The sequence below is a fragment of the Ranitomeya imitator genome, chromosome 10 (genome assembly GCF_032444005.1).
Source record: "Ranitomeya imitator isolate aRanImi1 chromosome 10, aRanImi1.pri, whole genome shotgun sequence".
NCBI lineage: Eukaryota > Metazoa > Chordata > Amphibia > Anura > Dendrobatidae > Ranitomeya > Ranitomeya imitator.
The window spans coordinates 137,789,133-137,815,793 of record NC_091291.1 but is presented as its reverse complement, the minus strand read 5'-3'; the positions used below and the strand labels follow the sequence as shown (position 1 = coordinate 137,815,793).

Here is a 26,661-nt window from a genome sequence, read left to right as displayed (position 1 = left end):
ATCAGCGAATACATGAATCTCCTTCCTTTGACTTGTAGTTAGGGATGCCGGAGTGTAACAACGTGGTATGTGGATCTTATCCAAGGCGCAAAGAGATTCTCTCCATGACTTCCACTTTAGTTGTTTGTCTGCAGGGAGTGGTATATCCCAGTCCTTAATGTACTCTGAGAGTTGTCTCAGCAGGAGCTTGCCTTGTATAGTCAGGGGTGCGACAAACCCAAGTGGATCATATAGACTGTTCACCACTGACAGAACCCCACGCTTAGTAAATGGTTTTTCTGCACCACTAACCTGAAAGCTGAAGGAGTCATTTAGCAAGTTCCACCTCAGGCCTAGACTTCTCTGTACTGGTGGATTGTCTGAGCCTAGGTTCAAGTCCCCAAATTCTGCGGCATGATCATTAGGGTGAAAGGCCTTCATGACAACAGCACTATTGGAGGCAATTTTATGCAATCTTAAATGAGCTTTAGAAAGCATACCTTGTGTCCGTTGGAGCAGATCTATGGCTTCCTCCACTGTAGGAAGGGATTTAAGACCGTCGTCCACGTAGAAGTCCTTTTCAACGAACTTTTGGGCATCCTTCCCGAACTCCACAGCACCATCGGAGGCGGTCCTACGTAGGCCGTATGTAGCGACTGCAGGAGAAGGACTGTTTCCGAAAATGTGCACCTTCATGCGGTATTCGATCATTTCCTTGTTGGTGTCATTGTCTCGGTGCCATAGAAAACGGAGATAATTTCTGTGATCTTGTTGCACGATGAAACAATGGAACATTTGTTCGATGTCGGCGGTAATGGCGACCGGTTCCTTTCTGAATCTCATGAGCACTCCCACCAGGTTGTTAGTCAGGTTCGGACCAGTGAGGAGAACGTCATTCAGAGATACGCCGTCATGTTTGGCGCTTGAATCGAACACCACTCTGATTTGTTTCGGCTTTCTTGGATGATACACTCCAAAGGCAGGGAGATACCAGCATTCTTCATCAGCTTGCAATGGTGGAGCTGGCTCTGCATGATCATTGCGAAATATCTTGTCCATAAAGGCTATGAAATGTTCCTTCATTTCAGGCTTGTTCCTTAATGTTCTCTGCAGTGAGATGAATCTAGATAAGGCCTGTTCTCTGTTGTTAGGAAGCCTGGTCCTTGAAGCCTTGAAGGGTAAGGGAGCAACCCAGCGGTCTGATTCATTTTTTAAGAATCCACTGTCCATAATTTTAAGAAACTCCTTGTCTTCTATGGATAAGGCGACTTTGTTGTCATCTTTTGTTGTATGAAACACTGTTCTCCCTAAGTCATCACCGTAGGGAGTGGGAATGATGTCAGGCTCCTGGATGCAATCAGAGAACCTCTCTTTCACTTCGTAGTGATGAAGGCATGGCTTAAAGTGAGTTGCGCGACCATTTTGGAGCACATACGTTTTACAGGCGTTGACTTCGGATGCCTTGTGACTCTTATCCAGACATACATCGCCCACGATTACCCAGCCTAGGTCGAGTCTTTGGGCGTATGGAGCATCATCTGGGCCGTTGCATTGCTGGCGTACCTTGTGGACCTTCAGAATGTCCCTTCCGAGTAGGATTAGAATATCAGCATTCATGTCCAGAGGAGGAATTTCATTAGTCAGGTGCCTCAAGTGGCGATGATGAAGTGCGGCTTCCGGAGTGGGAATCTCCTCCCTGTTATCAGGTATCTGGTCACATTCAATTAGGGTTGGCAAGGGTATATGCACGTTTCCCTTGATTGAAGAGACTATGTACCCAGAGGCTCTCCTGCCAGAAGTCTCAATACGACCAGAGCAGGTGTTAAGGGTGTATGGAGTCGTTTGTCCCTTTATGTTGAAGATCTCAAAGAATTTGGGCCTTGCTAGAGATCGGTTACTTTGCTCATCTATTATGGCATACATTTTTGAGACCTTGTCAGGTTGTCCTTCTGGATAGACCTTAATCAGACATACCTTGGCACAGCATTTAGGATCAGTCCCTTCTCCACATACCTCAGTACATGAGGAGGAAACAGCAGTTGCAGTTGGGTCAGGGACCTGTGGCTCCCCGCCATGCTTTTGAGCAGGATTAGATGCTGCAGAAGGTTGTGAGTTGTGTGGAGCTGGCGTGGGATGCATGGCTGTGACGTGTTTATCACTGCTGCATTCAGTGCACTTAATGGCGGCCTTACAGTTCTTAGCGAGGTGGTCTGAGGAGGTGCAACACTCATAACATATCCCAAGCTCCTTGAGGGTATCCTTATGCTCCTGCAAATTCCTTGCTCTGAATCCATGGCATTCTTTAAGTGGGTGAGGCCTTTTGTGGATAGGGCACATGCGGTTACTGTCCATGACTTTAGGAGCAACATTATTTGTCTTAGTGAAGGCAGGTGTAGTAAGTGGAACATCAGTCTTTCTCACAGATACTGTGTTCCTTGAATCTCTACGTTTGGCAATGTTATCATACCTTGTAGATGATGATGATGCTGGTGGAGTAGGCTCAGTGAAGTCGAAGCTGGGATCATTCTTCTTCCGAGCTTGGTCACTGATGAACCTGGAAAAATATGAAAATGGGGGAAAGGACACATCATGCTGCCTTTTATACCGTGAGCCATGGTCTGCCCATTTATCCTGCATGCCGTGTGGCAACTTGGACACTATTGGATTAACACCATGAGCAGTATCTAGGTAGCTCAGTCCTGAGAGACGTGGGTCTAATTTTGCCAATTCTATTTCCTTTAGCAGGTCGCTTAGATCTTGAAGTTTTCTATTGTCCTTGTTAGTTATCTTTGGGAAGGATTGCAGTCTTTTAAATAAGGCACATTCTATAGCTTCTGAGCTGCCGTAGGTTTGTTCCAGTCTCTCCCAGGCTGCAATAAGACCTGCATCTGAATAGTCCACATGAACTGCCCTTATTGTCTTTATGCGCTCTGCTGATTCAGGGCCTAACCAGTTAACAAGCAAATCCAGTTGTTCCTTGCCGGTGAGATTAAGGTCTTGGATCACTGCTTGAAAGGTGGATTTCCAGGCTCTATAATTCTCAGCACGATCATCAAACTTTGAGAGACTAATGTTTATTAACTCCCGGCGAATCATGTATCTGGCAAAGTCAGACATGTCCGATCTCCCGGTCATTGTTGCAGGATGAACTTGTGGTATCCGTAGGGAATGTAAGTTCTCTGGCTTATATGACTGCGACAAATCAGGACGAAATGATGCGGCATAAGGGTTAAACTGCGGTTTAGTCTCTATAGGGTCCGCTGGCTGTTGCCTAAATTGTGAGTTAGTGCTGGAAGTTACCTTGTCGGCAGTAGGTGGCGACATTTCTTGACTTGCGGGAGCATCCGTGTTAGAAACTGGAGGTGGTGCTGGTGCAGATGTTAGATGTCTTAGCACGTAGTCAGAGGTGCGATCAGCTGAGTCCTCCATTTCTTCTGGAATAAGACAGTCCGAGTTGTCTTCTTGTCCCAATGCTTGTTCAAGGACCTTCAGTTTAGCAAGGGCTGTTGCTTCTTCCTTTTCTGCTTGGAGTATTTTTAATTTCCTTTGAGCTTCCATTTTGTTTCTTTGAGCCTCCATCTCATTTCTTTGAGCTTCCATTTGGGCTTCTAGTTCGACTTCAGCCTCCTTCTTAGCAAAGGAGCTTTTTACTCTAGCTTCCTCTGCAGCTGCACGGATCTCCAGTAGCTTGTCGGACAATGTTGACTTCCTGGAGTGAGATGATCTGGAAGACCGAGCTGTGATTTTGGTCGATGTTGTGCGATGTGACCTGAGTGATGCGGAGTTCTGCTTTATCCTGGGCATCTCGTACTAATGAGGTCTTTTCTTGGAGAAGAGTTTCCCTTTCAGTTACTTCTGCTGGGGCATCTTCCATGTCACAGTTACTCAGAAATGTGATGTACTTTGCAGACAGTCTCTGGTAGCGATCATAGGCGGCAGATAAACTCTTCAATGTGGCGGTTAAACCTGCAACGTCACTGTGATAGCGTGGAAGAGCTGCTAAATAGTGATCAACTCTGCCCCATAAATGTTCTAGGTTATCATGGAACTCGTCTCTAGTAGTCTCAAAGTTCTCTCTGGCCTTTTGTGTCGGCTTGGTTACACGTTTGGGTCGTACGTCCTGCTCTGCAGTAAGTGTGGACTCTGCTCCTGCAGCATCTATGGTGTCGGGAACCTGATGTGCTTCACTTGCAGATAGGTCCACGGTGCCCTTTGTGGACATGTTTTAGCTAAGATGGCGGACGGTTAAGACTTGCTAGCAGACAATTCATATGCACACAGACACTGTAGACTTAGGTCTCTTGTTACTATTCTGCCACCGATATATGTGGATGAGATGTGTCTGAGGGATGTGATCACAAATCGCTATATAAACAATGGCAGGTAGCGTTACTCGCCAACCTGTGCCACCGATCTCTATCAGCCGCGCGTGGTGATCCGGAAGGATGATGCAGTGATACATTCAACAGGTTTATTTACAGTACCTTGGTGAGAGTGAGGACTGTAGGTTAGAGCTGTTACAGAATCACCAGATAGAGATAATAGAAGCTTCAGGTTAGAGGTAACAAGAGAATCCTTCTCCAGCTCTGCAGCACATGTGTATTCCAAGATGGCACGGAGTACAAAACAGGAAGAGAAGGAAAAAGGTAGGAGGAGCTAAAGACAGAAAGGTGTTGTGGGAAAAATGCCATAACAAATATTACAGTGATATAGCAAACGGCCAGTAGATGGCAGCAAAGTATAACAAATACACTAAATGATAGAACTGAGCATATTAGCACTACATAAATGTCCATGTATGACTGAAAGTCTATCAGAATAAACTGAGCAGCACAATAAGAAATCAGGAAGGGGCAAACACTTTTTCACACAACTGTATACCAAGAAGGAGGCCAGCATGGGGGAATATATGCTAGGAAGGGTCCCAGGATAGAAGACATATATACCAGGGTGAGGGACATATACAGTATACCAGTAGGGGGACATATATACCTGGAATGGGTGCAGGATGGGGATCAGTAGTACAGGATGGGGGGCAAATACCAAGAAGGAGCACAGAATGGTGAGCATATATACCTGGAAGAGGCAGGTTAGTAATACAGAATTGGGGAGATAGAGTACAGACCAAAAGTTTGGACACGCCTTCTCATATAAAGATTTTTCTGTATTTTCATGACTATGAAAATTGTACATTCACACTGAAGGCATCAAAACTATGAATTAACACATGTGGAATTATATACTTAACAAAAAAGTGTGAAACAACTGAAATTATGTCTTATATTCTAGGTTCTTCAAAGTAGCCACCTTTTGCTTTGATGACTGCTTTGCACACTCTTGGCATTCTCTTGATGAGCTTCAAGAGGTAGTCACAAGGAATGGTCTTCCAACAATCTTGAAGGAGTTTCCAGAGATGCTTAGCACTTGTTGGCCCTTTTGCCTTCACTCTGTGGTCCAGCTCACCCCAAACCATCTCGATTGGGTTCTGGTCTGGTGACTGTGGAGGCCAGGTCATCTGGCGTAGCACCCCATCTCTCTCCTCCTTGGTCAAATAGCCCTTACACAGCCTGGAGGTGTGTTTGGGGTCATTGTCCTGTTGAAAAATAAGTGATGGTCCAACTAAACGCAAACTGGATGGAATAGCATGCCGCTGCAAGATGCTGTGGTAGCCTTGCTGGTTCAGTATGCCTTCAATTTTGAATAAATCCCCAACAGTGTCACCAGCAAAGCACCCCCACACCATCACACCTCCTCCTCCATGCTTCACGGTGGGAACCAGGCATGTGGAGTCCATCCGTTCACCTTTTGCACAAAGACACGGGGGTTGGAACCAAAGATCTAAAATTTGTACTCATCAGACCAAAGCACAGATTTCCTCTGGTCTAATGTCCATTCCTTGTGTTCTTTAGCCCAAACAAGCCTCTTCTGCTTGTTGCCTGTCCTTAGCAGTGGTTTCCTAGCAGCTATTTTACCATGAAGGCCTGCTGTGTAAGAGGGTGAACTGTAGTCCCACTGAGAGGGCACTAGGACCCTGTGGTTTTTGCCTCTTGCAGCAGAGGACGGACCATGCAAAACTCCCAGAGACAATGTGTGCTGGGGGTGGGGTCTAGTGTCTCGTGTGTAAAGTGAAACTAGGAAGTGAGAGCTGAGAGAGAAAAGGCGGGAAGCAAAGGAGAAGCTGCTGTGAGATCTTAAAAAGAGACTGTGTGTGGATTTACTGCAAGTGTTTTTGGAGGAAAAGAAGCTTTTGAGAGACTTTTTGTTGCTAACGTTCCCCTGGAGAAGAGCTAACCTTTTGTTTAACTCTGTGAGAGGCTTGTGTTGCTAACGTTTCCTGGAGAGGAGCTAACCCTTTATCTAAGAAAAGACTGAGACTTTACTAAGAACCCAGTACGAATTTGGAAGTCTGTGGATTCCCTGTGCATTGAGTGGAGAAACAAGTCTGGGCAGACTGCTGATACAGAGACGGACGGGTTATCGTGGAAGCATTTCTAGGAGCTACAGAAGCAGAGACAACATCGTGAGACCACTAACTAAGTCCCCGGCGTTTGGGCTCGGCATCGGCCGACAAGACAAGAGGAGCTTGCTGTAACTTATTGGCGCTGAAGATATGGACTGGCTGCAGCCTGTGCGGATTCCTGCCTGAGAGGAAATCCATCTCAGGATACGGTACCATAGTTATAGATACCCGGGTATCTCTGCTCAGAGTGTTAAATTGTTACTTTAGAGGTGTATCTTATATTAGAGTTGTGTAAGTTATACTCAGTGTGCCGTTCCAGGGCCTCCCCTTGATAACACTACATTCAATTTACACTTGTTCCTGTTTTTAGTTGCCTGTTAGGTAAATTTCTTACTAGTCTGTTGTAGTATACAGTTCTCAGGAGACCTTGGAGTGGCACAGTGATTTCAGCTGCTGCTGAGCTAGTGTATCTTTGGGGTGCATCTGACTTAATATTCTCCATACTACCTTGATTATTTTGCCTTTGAGTAAATACCGTTGGAGATTTCTGCCTTGGTCTTGGTTTGTGACTCACTGGATCTTATTCGGACCTCTGGTCATTACAGCTGCACAAAGTCTCCTCTTAACAGTGGTTGTAGAGATGTGTCTGCTGCTAGAACTCTGTGTGGCATTGACCTGGTCTCTAATCTGAGCTGCTGTTAACCTGCGATTTCTGAGGCTGGTGACTCGGATAAACTTATCCTCAGAAGCAGAGGTGACTCTTGGTCTTCCTTTCCTGGGGCGGTCCTCATGTGAGCCAGTTTCTTTGTAGCGCTTGATGGTTTTTGCCACTGCACTTGAGGACACTTTCAAAGTTTTCCCAATTTTTCAGACTGACTGACCTTCATTTCTTAAAGTAATGATGGCCACTCGTTTTTCTTTACTTAGCTGCTTTTTTCTTGCCATAATACAAATTCTAACAGTCTATTCAGTAGGACTATCAGCTGTGTATCCACCAGACTTCTGCACAACACAACTGTTGGTCCCAACATTATTTATAAGGCAAGAAATCCCACTTATTAAACCTGACAGGGCACACCTGTGAAGTGAAAACTATTCCCGGTGACTACCTCTTGAAGCTCATCAAGAGAATGCCAAGAGTGTGAAAGCAGTCATCAAAGCAAAAGGTGGCTACTTTGAAGAACCTAGAATATAAGACATAATTTCAGTTGTTTCACACTTTTTTGTTAAGTATATAATTCCACATGTGTTAATTCATAGTTTTTGATGTCTTTAGTGTGAATTTACAATTTTCATAGTCATGAAAATACAGAAAAATCTTTAAATGAGGTGTGTCCAAACTTTTGGTCTGTTCTGTATATACCAGGAAGGAACCCAGAATGGGGGTATATATACCTGGAAGGGGCCCAGGATGGGAGACATTACTACATAATGGGAAGGGGCAACACGAGTATTCTTATAGGATTTTTAGGTGGCACTAAAGTTCTAGTCCTCTTCCTCTCTGAAGAGACAATTTGCATATTTCCCAGAGGACAATTGTGGCTTTAAGTCTCCTCACCTCGACATGCTTAACATGTCACTCTCCGCAAGGAGAAACAATACTTCTTGGATCCCTTATAGGATTTAGAATGCTACAAGGGCCCAGACATCTAGCCAAAATGCAGGGGGGAGGATCAAATTTGGCATCAGCGCCTATCAGATTCCCGTAATGCCACTGTCTTCAGGTATTACAAGCAGATCAGTAAGAAAGAACTGAAGTTGTGCAATGAATGTTGTCACCTTTGTATCTTTTATCAGATGTAAATACAAAAAGTCAACATCTTGTGACAGAGAGCATCTCACTCATTTCTTAGGAATTAATGTAGAAAAAACAATCCGTGTTGCACATTCACTTTCTCTTCCTGGGGCCAATAAGATGTTGGAGTCGAGGTTGTGGCCACTTAGATTTGGTGCAGATTTCGCCATTTGCATTGCACCAGATCATTTACATTAAGGGTATTTTTATGGGATATTTCCGATGCAGCGAAATCGGCAGAAGTAAATATATCATTGTAACACTAACGGTAACATCTGCAGGAGAAATTGACAACTACACATCGCACACAATCTCCCGCACATCACACACAATCTCCTGCACATCGTACACAATCTCCTGCACATCGCACACAATCTCCTGCACATCGCACACAATCTCCGGCACATCGCACGCAATCTCCCGTACATCGCACACAATCTCCCGCACATCGCACACAATCTCCCTCACATCACACACAATCTCCCGCACATCGCACACAATCTCCCGCACATCGCACACAATCTCCCGCACATCGCACACAATCTCCGGCACATCGCACGCAATCTCCCGTACATCGCACACAATCTCCCGCACATCACACACAATCTCCCTCACATCACACACAATCTCCCGCACATCGCACACAATCTCCCGCACATCGCACACAATCTCCCGCACATCGCACGCAATCTCCTGCACATCGTATGCAATCTCCCGCACATCGTACACAATCTCCTGCACATCGCACACAATCTCCTGCACATCACACACAATCTCCCTCACATCGCACACAATCTCCTGCACATCGCACACAATCTCCTGCACATTGCACACAATCTCCTGCACATCGTACACAATCTCCTGCACATCGCACACAATCTCCTGCACATCACACACAATCTCCCTCACATCGCACACAATCTCCTGCACATCACACACAATCTCCCTCACATCGCACACAATCTCCCTCACATCGCACACAATCTCCTGCACATCGCACACAATCTCCCTCACATCGCACACAATCTCCCTCACATCGCACACAATCTCCCTCACATCGCACACAATCTCCTGCACATCGCACACAATCTCCCTCACATCGTATGCAATCTCCTGCACATCGTACACAATCTCCTGCACATCGCACACAATCTCCTGCACATCGCACACAATCTCCTGCACATCGCACACAATCTCCTGTACATCGTACACAATCTCCTGCACATCGCACACAATCTCCTGCACATCACACACAATCTCCCTCACATCGCACACAATCTCCTGCACATCACACACAATCTCCCTCACATCGCACACAATCTCCCTCACATCGCACACAATCTCCTGCACATCGCACGCAATCTCCCTCACATCGTATGCAATCTCCTGCACATCGTACACAATCTCCTGCACATCGCACACAATCTCCCGCACATCGCACACAATCTCCCTCACATCGCACACAATCTCCTGCACATCACACTCAATCTCCCGCACATCGCACACAATCTCCTGCACATCGCACACAATCTCCTGCACATCGCACACAATCTCCTGCACATCGCACGCAATCTCCCGCACATCGTACGCAATCTCCTGCACATCGCACACAATCTCCTGCACATCGCACACAATCTCCTGCACATCGCACAAAATCTCCTGCACATCGCACACAATCTCCTGCACATTGCACACAATCTCCCGCACATCGTATGCAATCTCCTGCACATTGCACACAATCTCCCGCACATCGTATGCAATCTCCTGCACATCGCACACAATCTCCGCACATCGTATGCAATCTCCTGCACATCGTACACAATCTCCTGCACATCGCACACAATCTCCTGCACATCACACACAATCTCCCTCACATCGCACACAATCTCCTGCACATCACACACAATCTCCCTCACATCGCACACAATCTCCCTCACATCGCACACAATCTCCTGCACATCGCACACAATCTCCTGCACATCGCACACAATCTCCCGCACATCGTATGCAATCTCCTGCATATCGCACACAATCTCCCGCACATTATTATTATTTATTTATATAGCACCATTGATTCCATGGTGCTGTACATGAGAAGGGGTTACATCAAAATACAAATATCACTTACAGTAAGCTAACTAACAATGACAGACTGATACAGAGGACCCTGCCCTTGCGGGCTTACATTCTACAGGATGGTGGGGAGGGAGACATTAGGTTGAGGGTTGCGGGAGCTCCGGTGTTGGTGAGGCGGTATCTTCGGTAGTGGTGAGGAGGCAGTGGGGTTAGTGCAGGCTGCAAGCTTTCCTGAAGAGGGGGGTATTCAGGTTCCGTCTGAAGGATCCAAATGTGGTTGATAGTCGGACGTGTTGGGGCAAAGAATTCCAGAGGATGGGGGATATTCTGGAGAAGTCTTGGAGGCGGTTGGGTGAGGAGCGGATGAGTGTGGAGGAGAGAAGGAGGTCTTGGGAGAACCGGAGATTATGTGAGGGAAGATATCAGGAGATTAGTTCAGATATATGGAGGAGACAGATTATGGATGGCTTTGTAGGTCAGTATTAGTAGTTTGAACTGGATACGCTGAGGGAATGGGAGCCAGTGAAGAGATTTGCAGAGAGGGAAAGCGGAGAAGTAGCAAGGAGAGAGATTAATTAGTCGGGCAGCAGAGTTAAGGATTGACTGGAGAGGTGCAAGGGTGTTAGCAGGGAGGCCACAGAAAAGGATGTTGCAGTAGTCAAGGCGGGAGATGATGAGGGCATGCACAAGCATTTTAGTAGATTGACGGTTGAGGAAAGGACGGATTCTGGAGATATTTTTGAGCTGGAGGAGACAGGAGGTGGAAAGAGTTTGGATGTGCTGCTTGAAGGACAGGGCAGAGTCAAGGGTTACTCCAAGGCAGCGGACTTCCGGTACGGGGAATGCGTGATGTCGTTAATTGCGATAGATAGGTCAGGTATGGAAGATCTATGAGATGGAGGAAAGATGATGAGTTCAGATTTGTCCACATTGAGTTTGAGGAAGCGAGAGGAGATGAAGGAGGATATGGCTGATAGACACTCCGGGATTCTGGACAGCAGGGAGGTGATGTCTGGGCCAGAAAGATAGATCTGAGTGTCATCAGCATAGAGGTGGTACTAGAATCCATGAGACTTTATGAGTTGTCCCAGGCCAAGTGTAAAGATTGAGAAGAGTAGGGGTCCTAGAACAGAGCCTTGGGGGACTCCAACAGAGAGAGGGTGGGATGAGGAGGTAGTGTGGTAGTGGGAGACACTGAATGTGCGGTTGGAAAGGTATGAGGAGATCCAGGATAGGGCAAGGTCTTTGATGCCAAAGAAGGAAAGGATCTGTAGTAGGAGGCAGTGGTCAACTGTGTCAAAAGCAGAGGACAGGTCTAGGAGGAGGAGTACAGAGTATTGTCCGTTAGCTTTGGCTGTAAGGCTACGTTCAGACTAGCGTTGTGCTAGTGTGCGTCGGGTTAGCGTCGGGCGACGCAGCGGCGACGCACGCGTCATGCGCCCCTATGTTTAACATGGGGGACGCATGCGTTTTTGTTTGTTGCGTTATGCGACGCATGCGTCTTTTTTACCGCAAGCGTCGGACCAAGAAAACGCAACAAGTTGCATTTTTCTTGCGTCCGATTTTCGGCAAAAAATGACGCACGTGTCGCAAAACGCAGCGTTTTTGCGTGCGTTTTGCTGCGTTTTTGCGTGCGTCGTGCGTTGCGTCGCCGACGCAGCGGCGCACAACGCTAGTCTGAACGTAGCCTAAGTAGGTCGTTAGTGATTTTCAGGGCTGTCTCAGTTGAGTTATGGGGCGGAAACCAGATTGTAGGTTGTCAAAGAGCAAGTTAGATGAGAGGTGGGAGGAAAGTTCAGCGTGGACGTGCTGCTCCAGGAGTTCGGAAGTGAATGGGAGCAGTGATATTGGGCGATAGCTGGACATAGCAGTTGGATCAAGGGTTGGCTTTTTAAGGATAGGCGTGATTGTGGCATGTTTGAAAGCAGAAGGGAAGGTGCCAGAAGATAGTGATAGGTTGAAGAGGTGGGTTAGGGATGGTATAAGTGTGGTGGTGAGGTTGGGGAGGAGGTGGGATGGGATAGGGTTGAGCGCACAGATGGTGAGGTGCGATTTGGAGAGGAGACAATTAAGCCCCCCTTCAGTGATCTTTGAGAGGGAGGTTATGGGGTTTGGCCATTGGTCTGGTATACAAAAGGGTTGTGGTGGTTGAACAATGAAGACTTGCCTTGTTTGGTCGATCTTAGTTTTAAAGTGTGTGGCAAAGTCCTCAGCAGAGATGAGGGAGGTTGGAGGGGGCAGTGGTGGGCGGAGGAGGGAGTTAAAGGTTTTGAATAACTGTTTGGGGTTGTAGGATAGGGAAGATATGAGGGTTGTGAAGTAGACCTGTTTAGCAGAGGTGAGAGCAGATTTAAAAGCGAGTGTTGCCTGTTTGAATGCAGTGAAGTCGTCTTGCGAATGTGTTTTCTTCCAATGCCGCTCTGCAACCCTGGACGGTTGCCGGAGCCTTTTAGTGGTGTTATGGTGCCAGGGTTGTCTATTGATACGTCGCACTCTGGCATGAACAAGAGGGGTGACCGTGTCAATAGCTGATGCGAGAGTGGCATTGTAGAAAGCAGTGGCACTGTCTGTGTCATGAAGTGAGGATATGGATGCCAGTGGTAGGATAGAAAGTTCAGGAAAAACAGCCGCACTCAAAATATGGATTTTCAAATGCATATCAAGCAAACATTTATTGAAGTCACCACAGTAAAACATAAGGGTGACGAGGTAACGTTTCGACCCCGTAATGGGTCTTTTTCAAACCTCGCTTTAGACAAAGTATGGGAAATTGAGGAGAAAAAAACGCAGTACGAAGGAATCATATGAGGGCTCCTGAGAAGAGCAATGCATTTTGAAGACAAGAATCCAGTAAGGCACGGGTAGGGGGTATGGTCCCAATTGAAACTGCGGGTTTGGAGTGTCCAGGTTCCTGTGGTAGGATAGAGTCAGAGAGCGTTTGGGTGTCTAGGTGTGCAAGGTTTCTGCGGGGGTGCGCATGTTGCTGGACATGGGTGACCAGTGAGGAGGACAGGGATGAGAAAGTGAACAGATGATGGTCGGATAGAGGAAGAGGGGAGGTGGTGAAGTTAGATAGAGAGCAGAGATGGGTGAAGACCAGGTCTAGTGTATGTCCGTCTGTGTGGGTGGCTGCGGAGGACCACTGAGTAAGTCCAAAAGATGAAGTAAGGGACAGAAGTTTGGAGGCTGTTGACTGAAGGGTATCAGTGGGGATGTTGAAGTCACCCATGATGATGGAGGGAATGCCAATAGAGAGAAAGTGAAGAAGTGCACATCACACACAATCTCCCGCACATCACACACAATCTCCCGCACATCGCATGCAATCTCCCGCACATCGCACGCAATCTCCCGCACATCGCACGCAATCTCCCGCACATAGCACCCAATCTTCTTTACATCGCACACAATCTCCTGAACATCGCACACAATCACCCGCACATCGCACGCAATCTCCTTTACATCGCACGCAATCTCCCGCACATCACGCACAATCACCCGCACATCGCACGCAATCTCCCGCACATCGCACGCAATCTCCCGCACATCGCACACAATCTCCTGCACATCGCACACAATCTCCCACACATCACACATCATCTCCTGCACATCGCACGCAATCTCCCACACGTCGCACGCAATCTCCCGCACATCGCATGCAATCTCCCACACATCGCATGCAATCTCCCGCACATCGCACGCAATCTCCTGCACATCGCACGCAATCTCCCGCACATCGCACGCAATCTCCTGCACATCGCACGCAATCTCCCGCACATCGCACGCAATCACCTGCCGACTAATAATTGTGTCCATACCCTACCTAATCCTCCCATGTGCACAAGCCGAGGAGGCACATTTCTTATCTTCCATTATATTAAATTTATGATGGCTTAGTGAAATTCTTTCCCTTAGGTGCATTCTCACAATGAGTTACCAGTCCTCTCTTTACTATGTTCTATACATCAATATCTTCTCTGATTCTACAGTCCCCTCCGATTTATGTTCCTATTGAAGACTGATTACTTGTTGAAATTACAAATTTGACAAATTGTTTTGTGGGTTTACTCTGTGGAGTCATCTTCTGTCTGGCCTCATCATTTTTAGTCATTTTAATTAAGTGTTTTTCTATCAAAACTCCAAAATACTCATGTGGTCTTGTAGGTTATTTTATAAGAACTCCTGCTTAAAATCACCCATATATAGATTTATATAAACAAGGGGTGCATTTCGTGCCCATTGCAGTCCCTGTAATTGGCAAATAAAAGCTCCCATTAAACATAAATGAATTGTGCTTTAAAATAAACTTCAATGTATCTATCATAAATTGTTATTGAGTCATTGAATCTGTTTTAAGCCATTCTCTTATCACTTTTTATGCCTGCTCATGGGTAACACTTGTATAAAGTGCAACTGTATCTTAAGTCAATAAAATCATATAAATTCTCTAATTTTTTTTTCAGGTGTCTACACAAACTATGTGTAGCTGATACTGTAATCTTTATAACCCTTTCTGTGATGCATATAGCCTGTGACTTCCATCTTATGAACTCTTACCCTTTTAAAAAGAAACGGAAGTTTCTAAGGAACAATTCTCGTCTCTTTAATTTGTTGTATATTGATATAATAAAGTAAATGACAATGTATTTCCAGAGAAAACACCTAAGAAATTGCACAATCCTATGTAACAACCAATCACGATGGGGCACATTATAATCAATGACTGAAAATGAGAATAAAAAGAAGAAGAAGAGAAGGAGTTCAGCAAACGAAACGAGGAGAAGAAGAGAAGATACACAGCCGGGTAAGAAAAGACCGCTGGACGGTCAATATGATCTTATACTGTATTTTTCTAATTGACTGTATTGATGGGCCAGAATTTTATGCCAAAAACTACTGAAAATTCCATGTTTTACTTGTTTGTTTTTTTTTATGCTGATTTGCTACATATTTAACCTTCAGTAATTCTGTAACATTCCACTCAAAGATCTGCATGTAAAACTGTAGTGCGGAGTCTTGTAGGGTGCAGGCAAGTATTAATCTATAGATAAAAGAGCAGAGACACGAGGGAGATTGATCAAGGGTGACATTTTTAGGTCATTTTGATGGAAGTATCCATGCTGGTATTTGCAACAAATATATGAAAAGTCACCTGGAAAAGAATAATAAATGTAGGCAGGGGTCTATAAACTGGGATTTCAGAACCAAAATCGGACCATCGTTGACAGAGATGCCAAACTAATGTTTCCTTTTTCTTCTGGACGCTTTATTCTCACATTCCTGGAGAGACGTCACTTTGTATAGGCGCAATAGAAAACCACAATGAGTTATAAAGCTCAGCCGTGATTTACCGCCGAGGAATACAGATATGAACGCGTCACCGGTGGGAAAAAGACAATTTTCAACTAAATACTCCAGATCAAATAAAATCACAGGCTTGTCCGTTTTGACTTTTGAGACCCTTATTAGGAGAGTTTTGGGAATTTCCGGACGGTGGGCAGCCAAGACCGCCAGGCCTCTGATCTTATATGGACGGAAGCACGGGTTTTCTTATTGGATATTATACAAATCTAGAAGGAAAAATTGAGGCTTCTTCATTGCATGACATATTATAGCGGTATTATAAGGGAAAATATCTCTGTGTTACATATAGAACCTGCTATGCTGATGGGTCCATTTTTGGTGTAACTTCTGCAACTTTTGAGCCTCCAAAATAAATTAAGGCACCAAACAAAACACCAAAATTACTTCACCAGTTAGATCAGAACCCAAAATAATTCCAGCTCTATCTTACGCTTACTGTACAATGTAGAAATAACCTGTCAGCATGAATGTGTAAAGTAAACTAAAGGCATGGCTGCAATGGCGCTGTAATACTGATTACAGTGATACCTTGGGTTAAAAAAATCTGCTTTGCAGTTCTTCTTTAATCAGTATTTGAAGGTTTATGCTAAGATTTTTGTGCTCAGGGGTCGGATTGTGCACTGGGTCATCTCCCTGCCTGTGATTCCCTGGCCCCTCTGCCTGCCTCCGGTCTGTGATTCCCTGGCCCCTCCGCCTGCCTCCGGTCTGTGATTCCCTGGCCCCTCCGCCTGCCTCCGGTCTGTGATTCCCTGGCCCCTCCGCCTGCCTCCGGTCTGTGATTCCCTGGCCCCTCCGCCTGCCTCCGGTCTGTGATTCCCTGGCCCCTCCGCCTGCCTCCGGTCTGTGACTCCCTGGCCCCTCCGCCTGCCTCCGGTCTGTGATCCCCTGGCCCCTCCGCCTGCCTTCGGTCTGTGATTCCCTGGCCCCTCCGCCTGCCTCCGGTCTGTGATTCCCTGGCCCCTCCGCCTGCCTCCGGTCTGTGATTCCCTGGCCCCTCCGCCTGCCTCCGGTCTGTGACTCCCTGGCCCCTCCGCCTGCCTCCGGTCTGTGATTCCCTGGCCCCTCCGCCTGCCTCCGGTCTGTGATTCCCTGGCCCCTCCGCCTGCCTCCGGTCTGTGATTCCCTGGCCCCTCCGCCTGCCTCCGGTCTGTGATTCCCTGGCCCCTCCGCCTGCCTCCGGTCTGTGACTCCCTGGCCCCTCCGCCTGCCTCCGGTCTGTGATTCCCTGGTCCCTCCGCCTGCCTCCGGTCTGTGATTCCCTGGCCCCTGCACCTGCCTTTGCTCTGTCATTCCCCAACCCCTTCCACTGCCTCTGCTCTGTGATTCCCCAGCCCCTGCCTTTGGTCTGTGATTCCCCGGGCCCCTCTGCCTGCCTCTAGCCTGTGATTCCCAGACCCTCTGCCTGCCTCTGGTCTGTGATTCCCCAGCCCCTCTGCCTGCCTCCGGTCTGTGATTCCCGGCCCCTCCGCCTGCCTCCGGTCTAAGATTCCTGGCCCCTCTGCCTGCCTACGGTCTGAGATTCCTCCACTTGCCTTTGGTCTGTGATTCCTGGACCCTCCGCCTGTCTTCAGTCTGTGAATGACCAGCCTCCTCTGTTTGAAATCTCAACAGTGACTGATCACTCAAACAACGGAGGCAGGCGGAGGGGTCAAGAATCACAGACCAGAGGCAGGCGAAGGGGTCAAGAATCACAGACCAGAGGCAGGCAGAGGGGTCAAGAATCACAGACTGCCTGCCTCCAGAGGGACCGGGAATCAGAGTCTGGAGGCAGGCAGGGGGTCCGGGAATCACAGACTGGAGTCAGGCAGAGGGTCCGGGAATCACACACTGGAGGCAGGCAGAGGGGTCAAGAATCACAGACCAGAGACAGGCGGAGGGATCGGGAATCACAGACTGGAGGCAGGCAGAGGGGTCGGGAATCACAGACTGGAGGCAGGTGGAGGGTCCGAGAATCACAGACCGGAGGCAGGCAGAGGGTCCGGGAATCACACACCAGAGGCAGGCAGAGGGTCCAAGAATCACAGACCGGAGGCAGGCAAAGGGTCGGAGAATCACACACTGGAGGCAGGTGGAGGGTCCGAGAATCACAGACCGGAGGCAGGCAGAGGGTCCGGGAATCACACACCAGAGGCAGGCAGAGGGTCCAAGAATCACAGGCCGGAGGCAGGCAAAGGGTCGGGGAATCACACACTGGAGGCAGGTGGAGGGTCCGAGAATCACAGACCGGAGGCTGGCGGAGGGTCCGGGAATCACACACCAGAGGCAGGCAGAGGGTCCAAGAATCACAGGCCGGAGGCAGGCAAAGGGTCGGGGAATCACACACTGGAGGCAGGTGGAGGGTCCGAGAATCACAGATCGGAGGCTGGCGGAGGGTCCGGGAATCACACATTGGAGGCAGGTGGAGGGTCGGGGGAATCACACACCAGAGGCAGGTGGAGGGTCCGCGAATCACAGATTGGAGGCAGGTGGGGGTCGGGGGAATCACAGACTGGAGGCAGGCAGAGGGTCCGAGAATCACAGACCGGAGGCAGGTGGTGGGTCGGGGAATCACAGACCGGAGGCAGGCAGAGGCTCCGAGAATCACAGACCGGAGGCAGGTGGTGGGTCGGGGAATCACAGACCGGAGGCAGGCGGAGGGTCGGGGAATCACAGACAGGGAGGAGATGACCCAGTGCACAGCTGGACCGTCCACTGTACACCAAAAACTAATTAGCAGAAAACTTCAAATTGAGATTAAAGAAAAACAACAAAGCTGCTTTCTTCTTCAGAGGTATCAATATAATCAGTATTAGAGCCCCATTACAGCCATGTACACTACAAAATCCTGCTGATAGGTTCTCTTTAATCTCCTAGCTTCCAGTTCTGTTTTCTTTTTCCAGCTCCCTGATGCACTGGGTTCTGGAGTCAAACGCCATTAAAAACTGCAAAAAAAAATGTAAAATCAGTGAATAAATATAAGTTACAGAAAACTGAGAAATTAATTTAAGACTTTAAAATATTAATTATTTCATTCCAAAATGTGTAGAATATTGGTGGACGCTGAATTCAAGAATAGTGGAAAATGCCAAAAAATCTTATCAAAAACTCCTGCGGAGCAGGTAAACACAAGATAAATTTTGAAGACTTGTATTTTTTATGCCACATGGGAAGTGTTCACACACATGACCCACAATATGTCCCAAAGATACTCCCATGCACAGTATGATGTCCCATCAGTGCCCTCACACAGTATGATGCCCCCAGAGTGCCCCTCACACACTATGATGCCCCCTAGTGCCCCCACACATTATGATGCCCCCAGAGTACCCTCACGCATTATCATACACCCAAAGTTCCCCTCACACAGTATCATGCTCCCACAATATCCACCACAGTATGATGCCCCCAGTGTCCCTCACAGAGTATGATACCCCCAGAGTGTCCCCACACTCCATGGTGCCCCAACACAGTATGATGCCCCCAGAGTGTCCCTCACACAGTATGATACCCCCTAGTGCCCCCACACATTATGATGCCCCCAGAGTACCCTCTCACGCATTATCATGCCCCCAAAGTTCCCCTCACACAGTATCATGCTCCCACAATATCCACCACAGTATGATGCCCCCAGTGTCCCTCACACAGTATGATACCCCCACACAGTATGATGCCCTCAGATTGCCCCTCACACTATTTGATCCCCCACACAGTATGATGCCCCCACGCAGATTGATGCTCCAAGAGTGCTCCTCACGCAGTATGATGCCCCCAGAGTGTCCCTCACACAGTATGATGCCCCCCATACATGATGATGCCCCCTAACACATTATGATGCCCCCCACACATTATGATGCCCCCATAGTGCCCCCCACACAGTATGATGCCCCCTAGTGCCCCCACACATTATAATGCCCCCAGAGTACCCTCTCACGCATTATCATGCCCCCAAAGTTCCCCTCACACAGTATCATGCTCCCACAATATCCACCACAGTATGATGCCCCCAGTGTCCCTCACACAGTATGATACCCCCACACAGTATGATGCCCTCAGATTGCCCCTCACACTATTTGATCCCCCACACAGTATGATGCTCCCACGCAGTTTGATGCTCCAAGAGTGCTCCTCACGCAGTATGATGCCCCCATAGTGCCCCCCACACAGTATGATGCCCCCTGCCCTGTTTCCATTATGAGGGCAGCACATTTGCAGCTCTGCTCCAGTCTGTGCTGTGTGTGGCTCGGCCCAGCCGGCGTGATCTAGGCATACGCTCAATGGAGGAGCAGGAAGATGTCGGCTCCACCATTGTATTCACCTGTATCACTGTACTGTGTATTGTGTATTCTCCGGTACAGAGGGGCTAAAATATTGGGAAGACATTCAGAGTGGAGGAGACGGGTGGAAAGTGGAGGATCTCCCAGATGACAACTCGGGACAGTTTCCATTCATTGGGAAGTTTTTTGCTACATCGTTTGAGTAAGTATCTGACATATAACAGATGAGATCGAGATTAATCGTTATTATGGCAGGTGGCGGTGGTATCTTTATAGACTTTCATTACAGAGATGGTCCAGGATAAATAACATGGCTGCCTTCTTCCAAAGACAGCACCACGCCTGTCCATGGGCTCTGTGTGGTCTTGCAGCTCAGCCCCATTAAAGTTTTTTTCACGACTCCAATATTGATGACTTCTCATCCTGATAAGTTGTCAGTATCAGATTTATGGGGATCGACTACCTGACACCCCACAGATCAGCTGGATGTAAACAGGGTAATGGAGTAGAACAACACAGCCCTGGTCAGTGGTCGCTGTCAGGTCCTGCAGATTTAGGCAGACGGCTACCAGAGCTTCAGTGGAGGAGCAGGGTGTCGACCCCGACTCTTCTTATACTGATGTCCTGTAGTAGGAATAGAAGTGGAAAACCCTTTTATAGTGTACTAGATGGTGGCCGGATTCTAACACATCGGGTATTCAAGAATATGTATATAGTTTATTTATGAAGTTTTCAGAATAATGCAATTTATACACAAGATTCGGCCGGCCGGGCGCGACCAATTAGCAAAGCGTGGTTCGAATTCCGAGCCAATTCGATGCCAGATAGCGCCTGTCGCTGATTGTGTCTTTAACACATACCACGATTCATGATGCACAGATACAGCAGAGAAATATAGCACAGCCACGTAGTATATAACACAGCCCACGTAGTATATAACACAGCCCATGTGGCATATAGCACAGCCACGTAGCATATAGCATAGCCATGTAGCATATAACATAGGCCACAAAGTATATAGCACAGCCCCACATAGCATATAGCACAGCCACGTAGCATATAACACAGCCACATAGTATATAGCACAGCCCACGTAGTATATAGCACAGCCACGTAGTATATTGCACATCCATGTAGTATATTGCACATCCACGTAGTTTATTGCACATCCACATAGCTTATAGCATAGCCCACGTAGTATATAACACCGCCCACGTAATATATTACACAGCCATGTAGTGTATATAACACAGCCACGCAGTATATAGCACAGCCCACGTAGTGTATAACACAGCCCACGTGGTATATAACACAGCCACATAGTATATTGCCCAGCCACGTAGCACAGCCGCAGACCAATCAGCGACGCGGGATTTCTGTTATAGACAGACAGACAAACAGACGGAAGTGACCCTTAGACAATATATAGATAGATGAGCATAAAGCTGCATTACCACACACAGCCTGCGAACTGGTGGGACGCTGTTTGCTTGATCTTTTTGAACAAAGTTCACAAACACCTTCACATACTGTACGTGATCTTCCCTTCTCAGGTTGTGTAGTAAATCCCAAGTGATCGATCTCCTTGAGGAAGGATATACCAAGGATGTGCTGGATGCCCAACCCCACATTGTGGTCAACGACTGGTGAGATGTTTTGTGTCTTGGAAATATGGGTGATAGTCAGTTTGGTGGTCATTATAGCGCCTACAAGGAGCTGTCACCACATCTAATATTTTCTGCTGTCGGGGGTGTATTACTAGGTAGATTCACCACCAGAAGTTGGGGATTAGCTGGGTAACTGTTGGGCAGTAATGGGGGTCATCTCACAAAACTCCTTTTGGTTGCAGGTATTCGTGTCGCACTGACTGTGGATGCTCGTATGATCTGAGCGTGCAGCTGTTGTCCGAGAAACGTGAGGTCATCAGTGAATTCAACATCAAGTACCAAACTATCCCGATTACGGACGGCTCCTGGAAACAGGTGAGAAGCTGACCATGTAGAAGACGCGGACATGTCATGTGCTATGTGCAGCTTGGTACAAATCCTGTATACAACCCATGTAGACATATTAGGGTTCACGTGGGACAGAAATACACATGGAAAGTCTGCAGCGTATTACAGCACCAGCTATTGTGGGTTCCTCACCTTGCAGCGGCTTGTAGGGTCCAGTTTCCATACTTTTAGGATCCCTTTGAATGGTTAGAACATTCCTGAATCACCAAGAAATCCATCTAGTGTAAAAGAGTAATTAGAGTGAATAGGGAGAGGAGGGGGATGCAGCTGCAGGTTCTTTCCCTGTCTGTAAAATGCTGAGAGAGAGAGAGTAGATGGATCTAATTTATGGGGTCTTCATGCTTTTTGTCCCTGGCACATTGATGAACACTGTGGCCATTGACTTATGATTATTCTGCAGGTCAGCTATACCTTCTGGAAATATGGCGCAGGAGTACGCTTCATCAAGTTCACGCACGGTGGAAAAGATACAAGTTTTTGGAAGGGCTGGTATGGAGTCCGCGTGATCAACAGCAGCGTGACGATCGAAGTCTAGAATTCGAAGATGCAATAGAAATGTTTTTCCTGTGTCACTTAGCCGGATCTTTCTGTTTCCACATGAATTAATAAAAGTTATCGATACGCAGCCGCTGCTCTTTGTCATTAGTCCGAGTGTCATTCTGGTTTTTGAGTCGCCATGTCATGGTTTCTGCACACTTCGTCTGGTCGCAGACTTGAGATTCCTGCTGATTCTGATGGTTCTTAGACCTTACATCTCTGCTTGGTTCCATCGATCGCGGAACCTTTAGTATTCAGAGACTCAATCTTTGATTCCGAAAGCTCCACAGACCCCAGTGCTATCCCATCATAAACATTCACAGATCTTGAGATTCTTTGTCTTGGACTACAAATTAAGTGTTGAACCCAAAGTGTCATTGTTGTTGCCTTAACACACAATGTTCTGCTCCCAGAACCCAAAAGCTGACCATAAACATGAGATACCTCCCTAATTTGGTGAGTTTAGACTTTGCTGCCTAGTTCTGCTCATCACATCTATGGTCATTGTAAGTCTTCTGAGACCAAAAACTGTCACTCCGAAACTTCTTAAGATTCCACCGTCGCCAAGTGAGTAATTTTTGAACAATATTTTCAAGATCTCATTTAGGACCTTATATGATTTAACGACTTATATTTTGACATTTAAAATACCCTATAGGGGCACAATGGTCTGACAAAAGACACAAGACAAAAAATGACACAAAAAAGATAAAAAATGGAACCTTTCAGTGTGTACTTAGTAACCCTAATGCTGCTCCTGTGCTGTACACCTGCCTACTGGTGGAGGTTGGCACCCTGGGGGGAGCGTTGTGGCACCCCCTGCTTAACGGTGGCTAACGCTAAGGGGCCCAAGATATCTTCTCTATCTGATAATGTGTCCCCATCTCTCATAAACTAGCACTATAGAAATAACACACCTGCGGCACTATGGGAAACCCTATACCCCAAGGTCCATTCAAAAAAGTCAGGACACATAACCTGATTTGCAAATTAGAAAAATTAGTAACAGGGACATCACCTTAAAGTAGAGCGCACTCAGCCTCATATATAAAATAATTGTCCAACCTGTAACACAGTCAAGTTATTTACTCTGGTGGGACATAGGTATTTGGAGACACAATGTAGATACCCACAATGTTTATAGATAATTAATTAACATTCATAAAACTGCTGGTCTGACAAGAACTATCCCAGCGCATACAATGTACTTGTGGTGTGATGTCATTCAGTAGGATGTGCACATCATTCAACATCAAAGGGCTTTACAGGCAAGGACATTGCTGCTTGTGAGATTGCCCTCAAATCAACCATTTATCAGAACATCAAGAAGTTCAAAGAGAACTTTGCTTATCGCGTGATTTAATGACATTTTACTGAATGACTTCACACCAAAAGTAGATTGTATGTGTTGGAATAGTTCGTATCTGACCAGCAGATACCTGCTGCCATTCCTGAGCAAGCTCTGCACTGGTGTTAAACTGATCCCATAGCTGAATCCTCTTTAGGAGATGATTCTAGCACTTTCAGCACTTTGTTTTGGGTTCCCTGAAGCTTTATTTACAGCAATTGAACCTCTCTCTCTCAACTTCTTGGATGTTCTGATAAATGGTTGATTTAAGGGCAATCTTACCAGCAACAATGTCCTTGCCTGTAAAGCCTGTTTGATGTAAAGCAGTGATGACTGATGACCACACGTCTCCTTTTAGTTGAGACAATGAGTTCTAGCATCAGCCCCTTCTAAATCAATTGGTCTGCTCTTATAATCCAATCTCCATGATAGAGTGATATCAGCTGCCTTGTCCTGGTTAACACTTTTGAGCTACCAAGAAGATGATGTAAGCAGGCCATTTTGTTGTAGGGCTAAAATTCATTCATGTTTTTGTGGTTAAGTTATTTCCATGGAATGGAATGATTTTGCATTTTGTTGCAATTCTTCTGATAAATTTATATTGCAATGTAGGGTTAATGCAAATGGGTAATACAAAAATGAAAGCAGGAAACTTTGTAAAAAACAAAAATGGTGTAAGTCTCCATACCTTTGGCCACGGCAAACTTTTAGATGACCAGCAGGTGGTGCTATAGCATGAGGAATTGTACCATTGGGCCTGAAAGGTTCATAGCGCTGGTTTATATGCTGTATATAGACATATGGACATATACTTTCATTGTAAGCAGTGGAGGTTTTTTTTTTAAAGATATATATATATATATATATATATATATATATATTCAGTGCAAATTAAAAAAGTAAAATAAAAAAAACTCCATTGAACTAATTGACCGTCACGTCCACAAGGTTACGGAGGCGGCTTTAAATTATTTGAAGCATCAAACTATTGCTGCTTGTTCCAACCTGCGGGAACATTTTCTGTTCATTAGTGCAATTTGCATTTTGCGGGAACAAAGGCTGCGCATTACTGAGCGGTTTAAGGCTTTTATGCAGCATAAATTTGATGTACAGCCCATGTGGGGTCATTACGAGGTGAATGTCAGAGGCTATAATCATGGCGAGCAGGACGGACTCCCTGGCGTGTTCCCCAGATAACGCGCACTCCAGTTATTCACACTCAGGGCTGCGTACAGTTTACCTCATTGTACAATGAACTTTAATTTCTCCGATCTCGTTAATTCGCGACACATTGGGACGACGATAAGTCCGCTTAAAGAGACAGTAACCCTGCAAACGAATGAGAAAAATAAGATCAGACGTTGCTCAACTCCTCAGACTTTTTGCAAACATCTAGGGTGGAGAATATCAGTTCAAATCCCCCCCCCCCATCCCCTTATTTTCATGTAGGGTTTTGCAGAGTGGGTGAAACTTAAGTAAAGGGGCATCGGAGGCTCGTTACCACCATTTAGACAAAAAAAAAACTGCAGAAATTTTACAGCAAATTTATCAAACTCGGCTGTGATACTCGATTTGCATTCCAAATCCTGAACTCATCATTCACCCTATTAAACTGCTATAATCCATGCCACTCAAGACAAGACAAACTTCCAGCTCACTGAGGGGTCAGATTACAGCTGCTAATTCAAGTCTATTGAGAAGGGAGGAAGAGAGAGGAGATGAGTGTTATAAAGAGGCAGAAAAATCTCATTGCTGCTTTCAGGTGAATGTTTTATCTCACCTCAGTGCTGGATTCACATCTACACTGCTCAGTAATACTGTATAATGTCCACTATGCTGCTTCTGATTCTGAACATATGGCTACATAGAGACGGGAAAGCAAGAATTCTTTGTGTCTGTGCCTGCTGTGTATGGGGACATTATAGCAGCCAGTCTTCACCCACTAGCTCAGAGGTGAGTGAAAAATTACAGAGGATGAAGTGGTGAAAAATGCAGGATACAAGTCATGTAATGGCCAGAAATGGTGTTACTACTCAAGTACACAGGAAAGCTTATTTTGAAAAGTCACCTAAATGTCAACTATGCTTTAAGAATTATGCAAGGGACAGTAACTTATGGGTCAGTTTGGTACATTGGTATTATAATAATAATAATCTTTATTTTTATATAGCGCTAACATATTCCGCAGCGCTTTACAGTTTGCACACATTATCATCACTGTCCCCCGTTGAGGCTCACAATCTAAATTCCCTATCAGTATGTCTTTGGTATTATGGTTACATACGACTTTCTGAGCTAAACTTAGGTCATGGCAGTACCTTGGGGGTCTGTAATGAGACCCTATGATTGAGTTTTATGTGGACGTGGCCTTGCAGTGACGTAGCACATAGTACTTGTATTCGAGGCTTTTTTGGTCCTTGGACATTGATTGTTCTGTCCTCACTAGCTGAGGCAGGCTCATACGTAGCTATACAGTCAGCTAAACCGCTATACCGGGGTCCAATAAGGAGACTGTGGTTGAGTCTGTGCTTTATTAAACGTAGTGGTATATTGATGCGGTGAAACTGTGAACAATGATATACATAGAATCAGTGCATGGCATAGAACAGATACATAATACACATGATATACATTATGCATAACATTTAGAAAGCTAGTGACTAAACTGGGAGTACAACTGGTTAAACTAAGCTAATATAGAGCAGGAATATCTATAGGAAGCATAAAGACATACCGGCAATGCAATCGCAAGGGGGATGAAGTGAAGCGTCTTTCCTTGAAGGCAAACTGAAGAAAGTGAAAGGAAAAATGGAGGGAAATGGAGCCTGAGCTAC

At 46.4% G+C, this 26,661-nt stretch overlaps 1 protein-coding gene across 1 annotated transcript; it reads left to right on the top strand.

Moving 5' to 3' along the window:
- The first annotated feature begins 18,699 nt into the window (after nt 1-18,699).
- On the top strand, nt 18,700-22,566 carry LOC138651572 (F-box only protein 2-like). The gene is made up of 5 exons (XM_069741865.1): nt 18,700-18,772; nt 20,009-20,129; nt 21,481-21,573; nt 21,777-21,909; nt 22,343-22,566. Exons 1-5 carry the CDS (start codon nt 18,736-18,738, stop codon nt 22,475-22,477), a joined length of 519 nt encoding a protein of 172 aa, XP_069597966.1. The 5' UTR covers nt 18,700-18,735; the 3' UTR covers nt 22,478-22,566.
- Nucleotides 22,567-26,661: the final 4,095 nt, after the last annotated feature.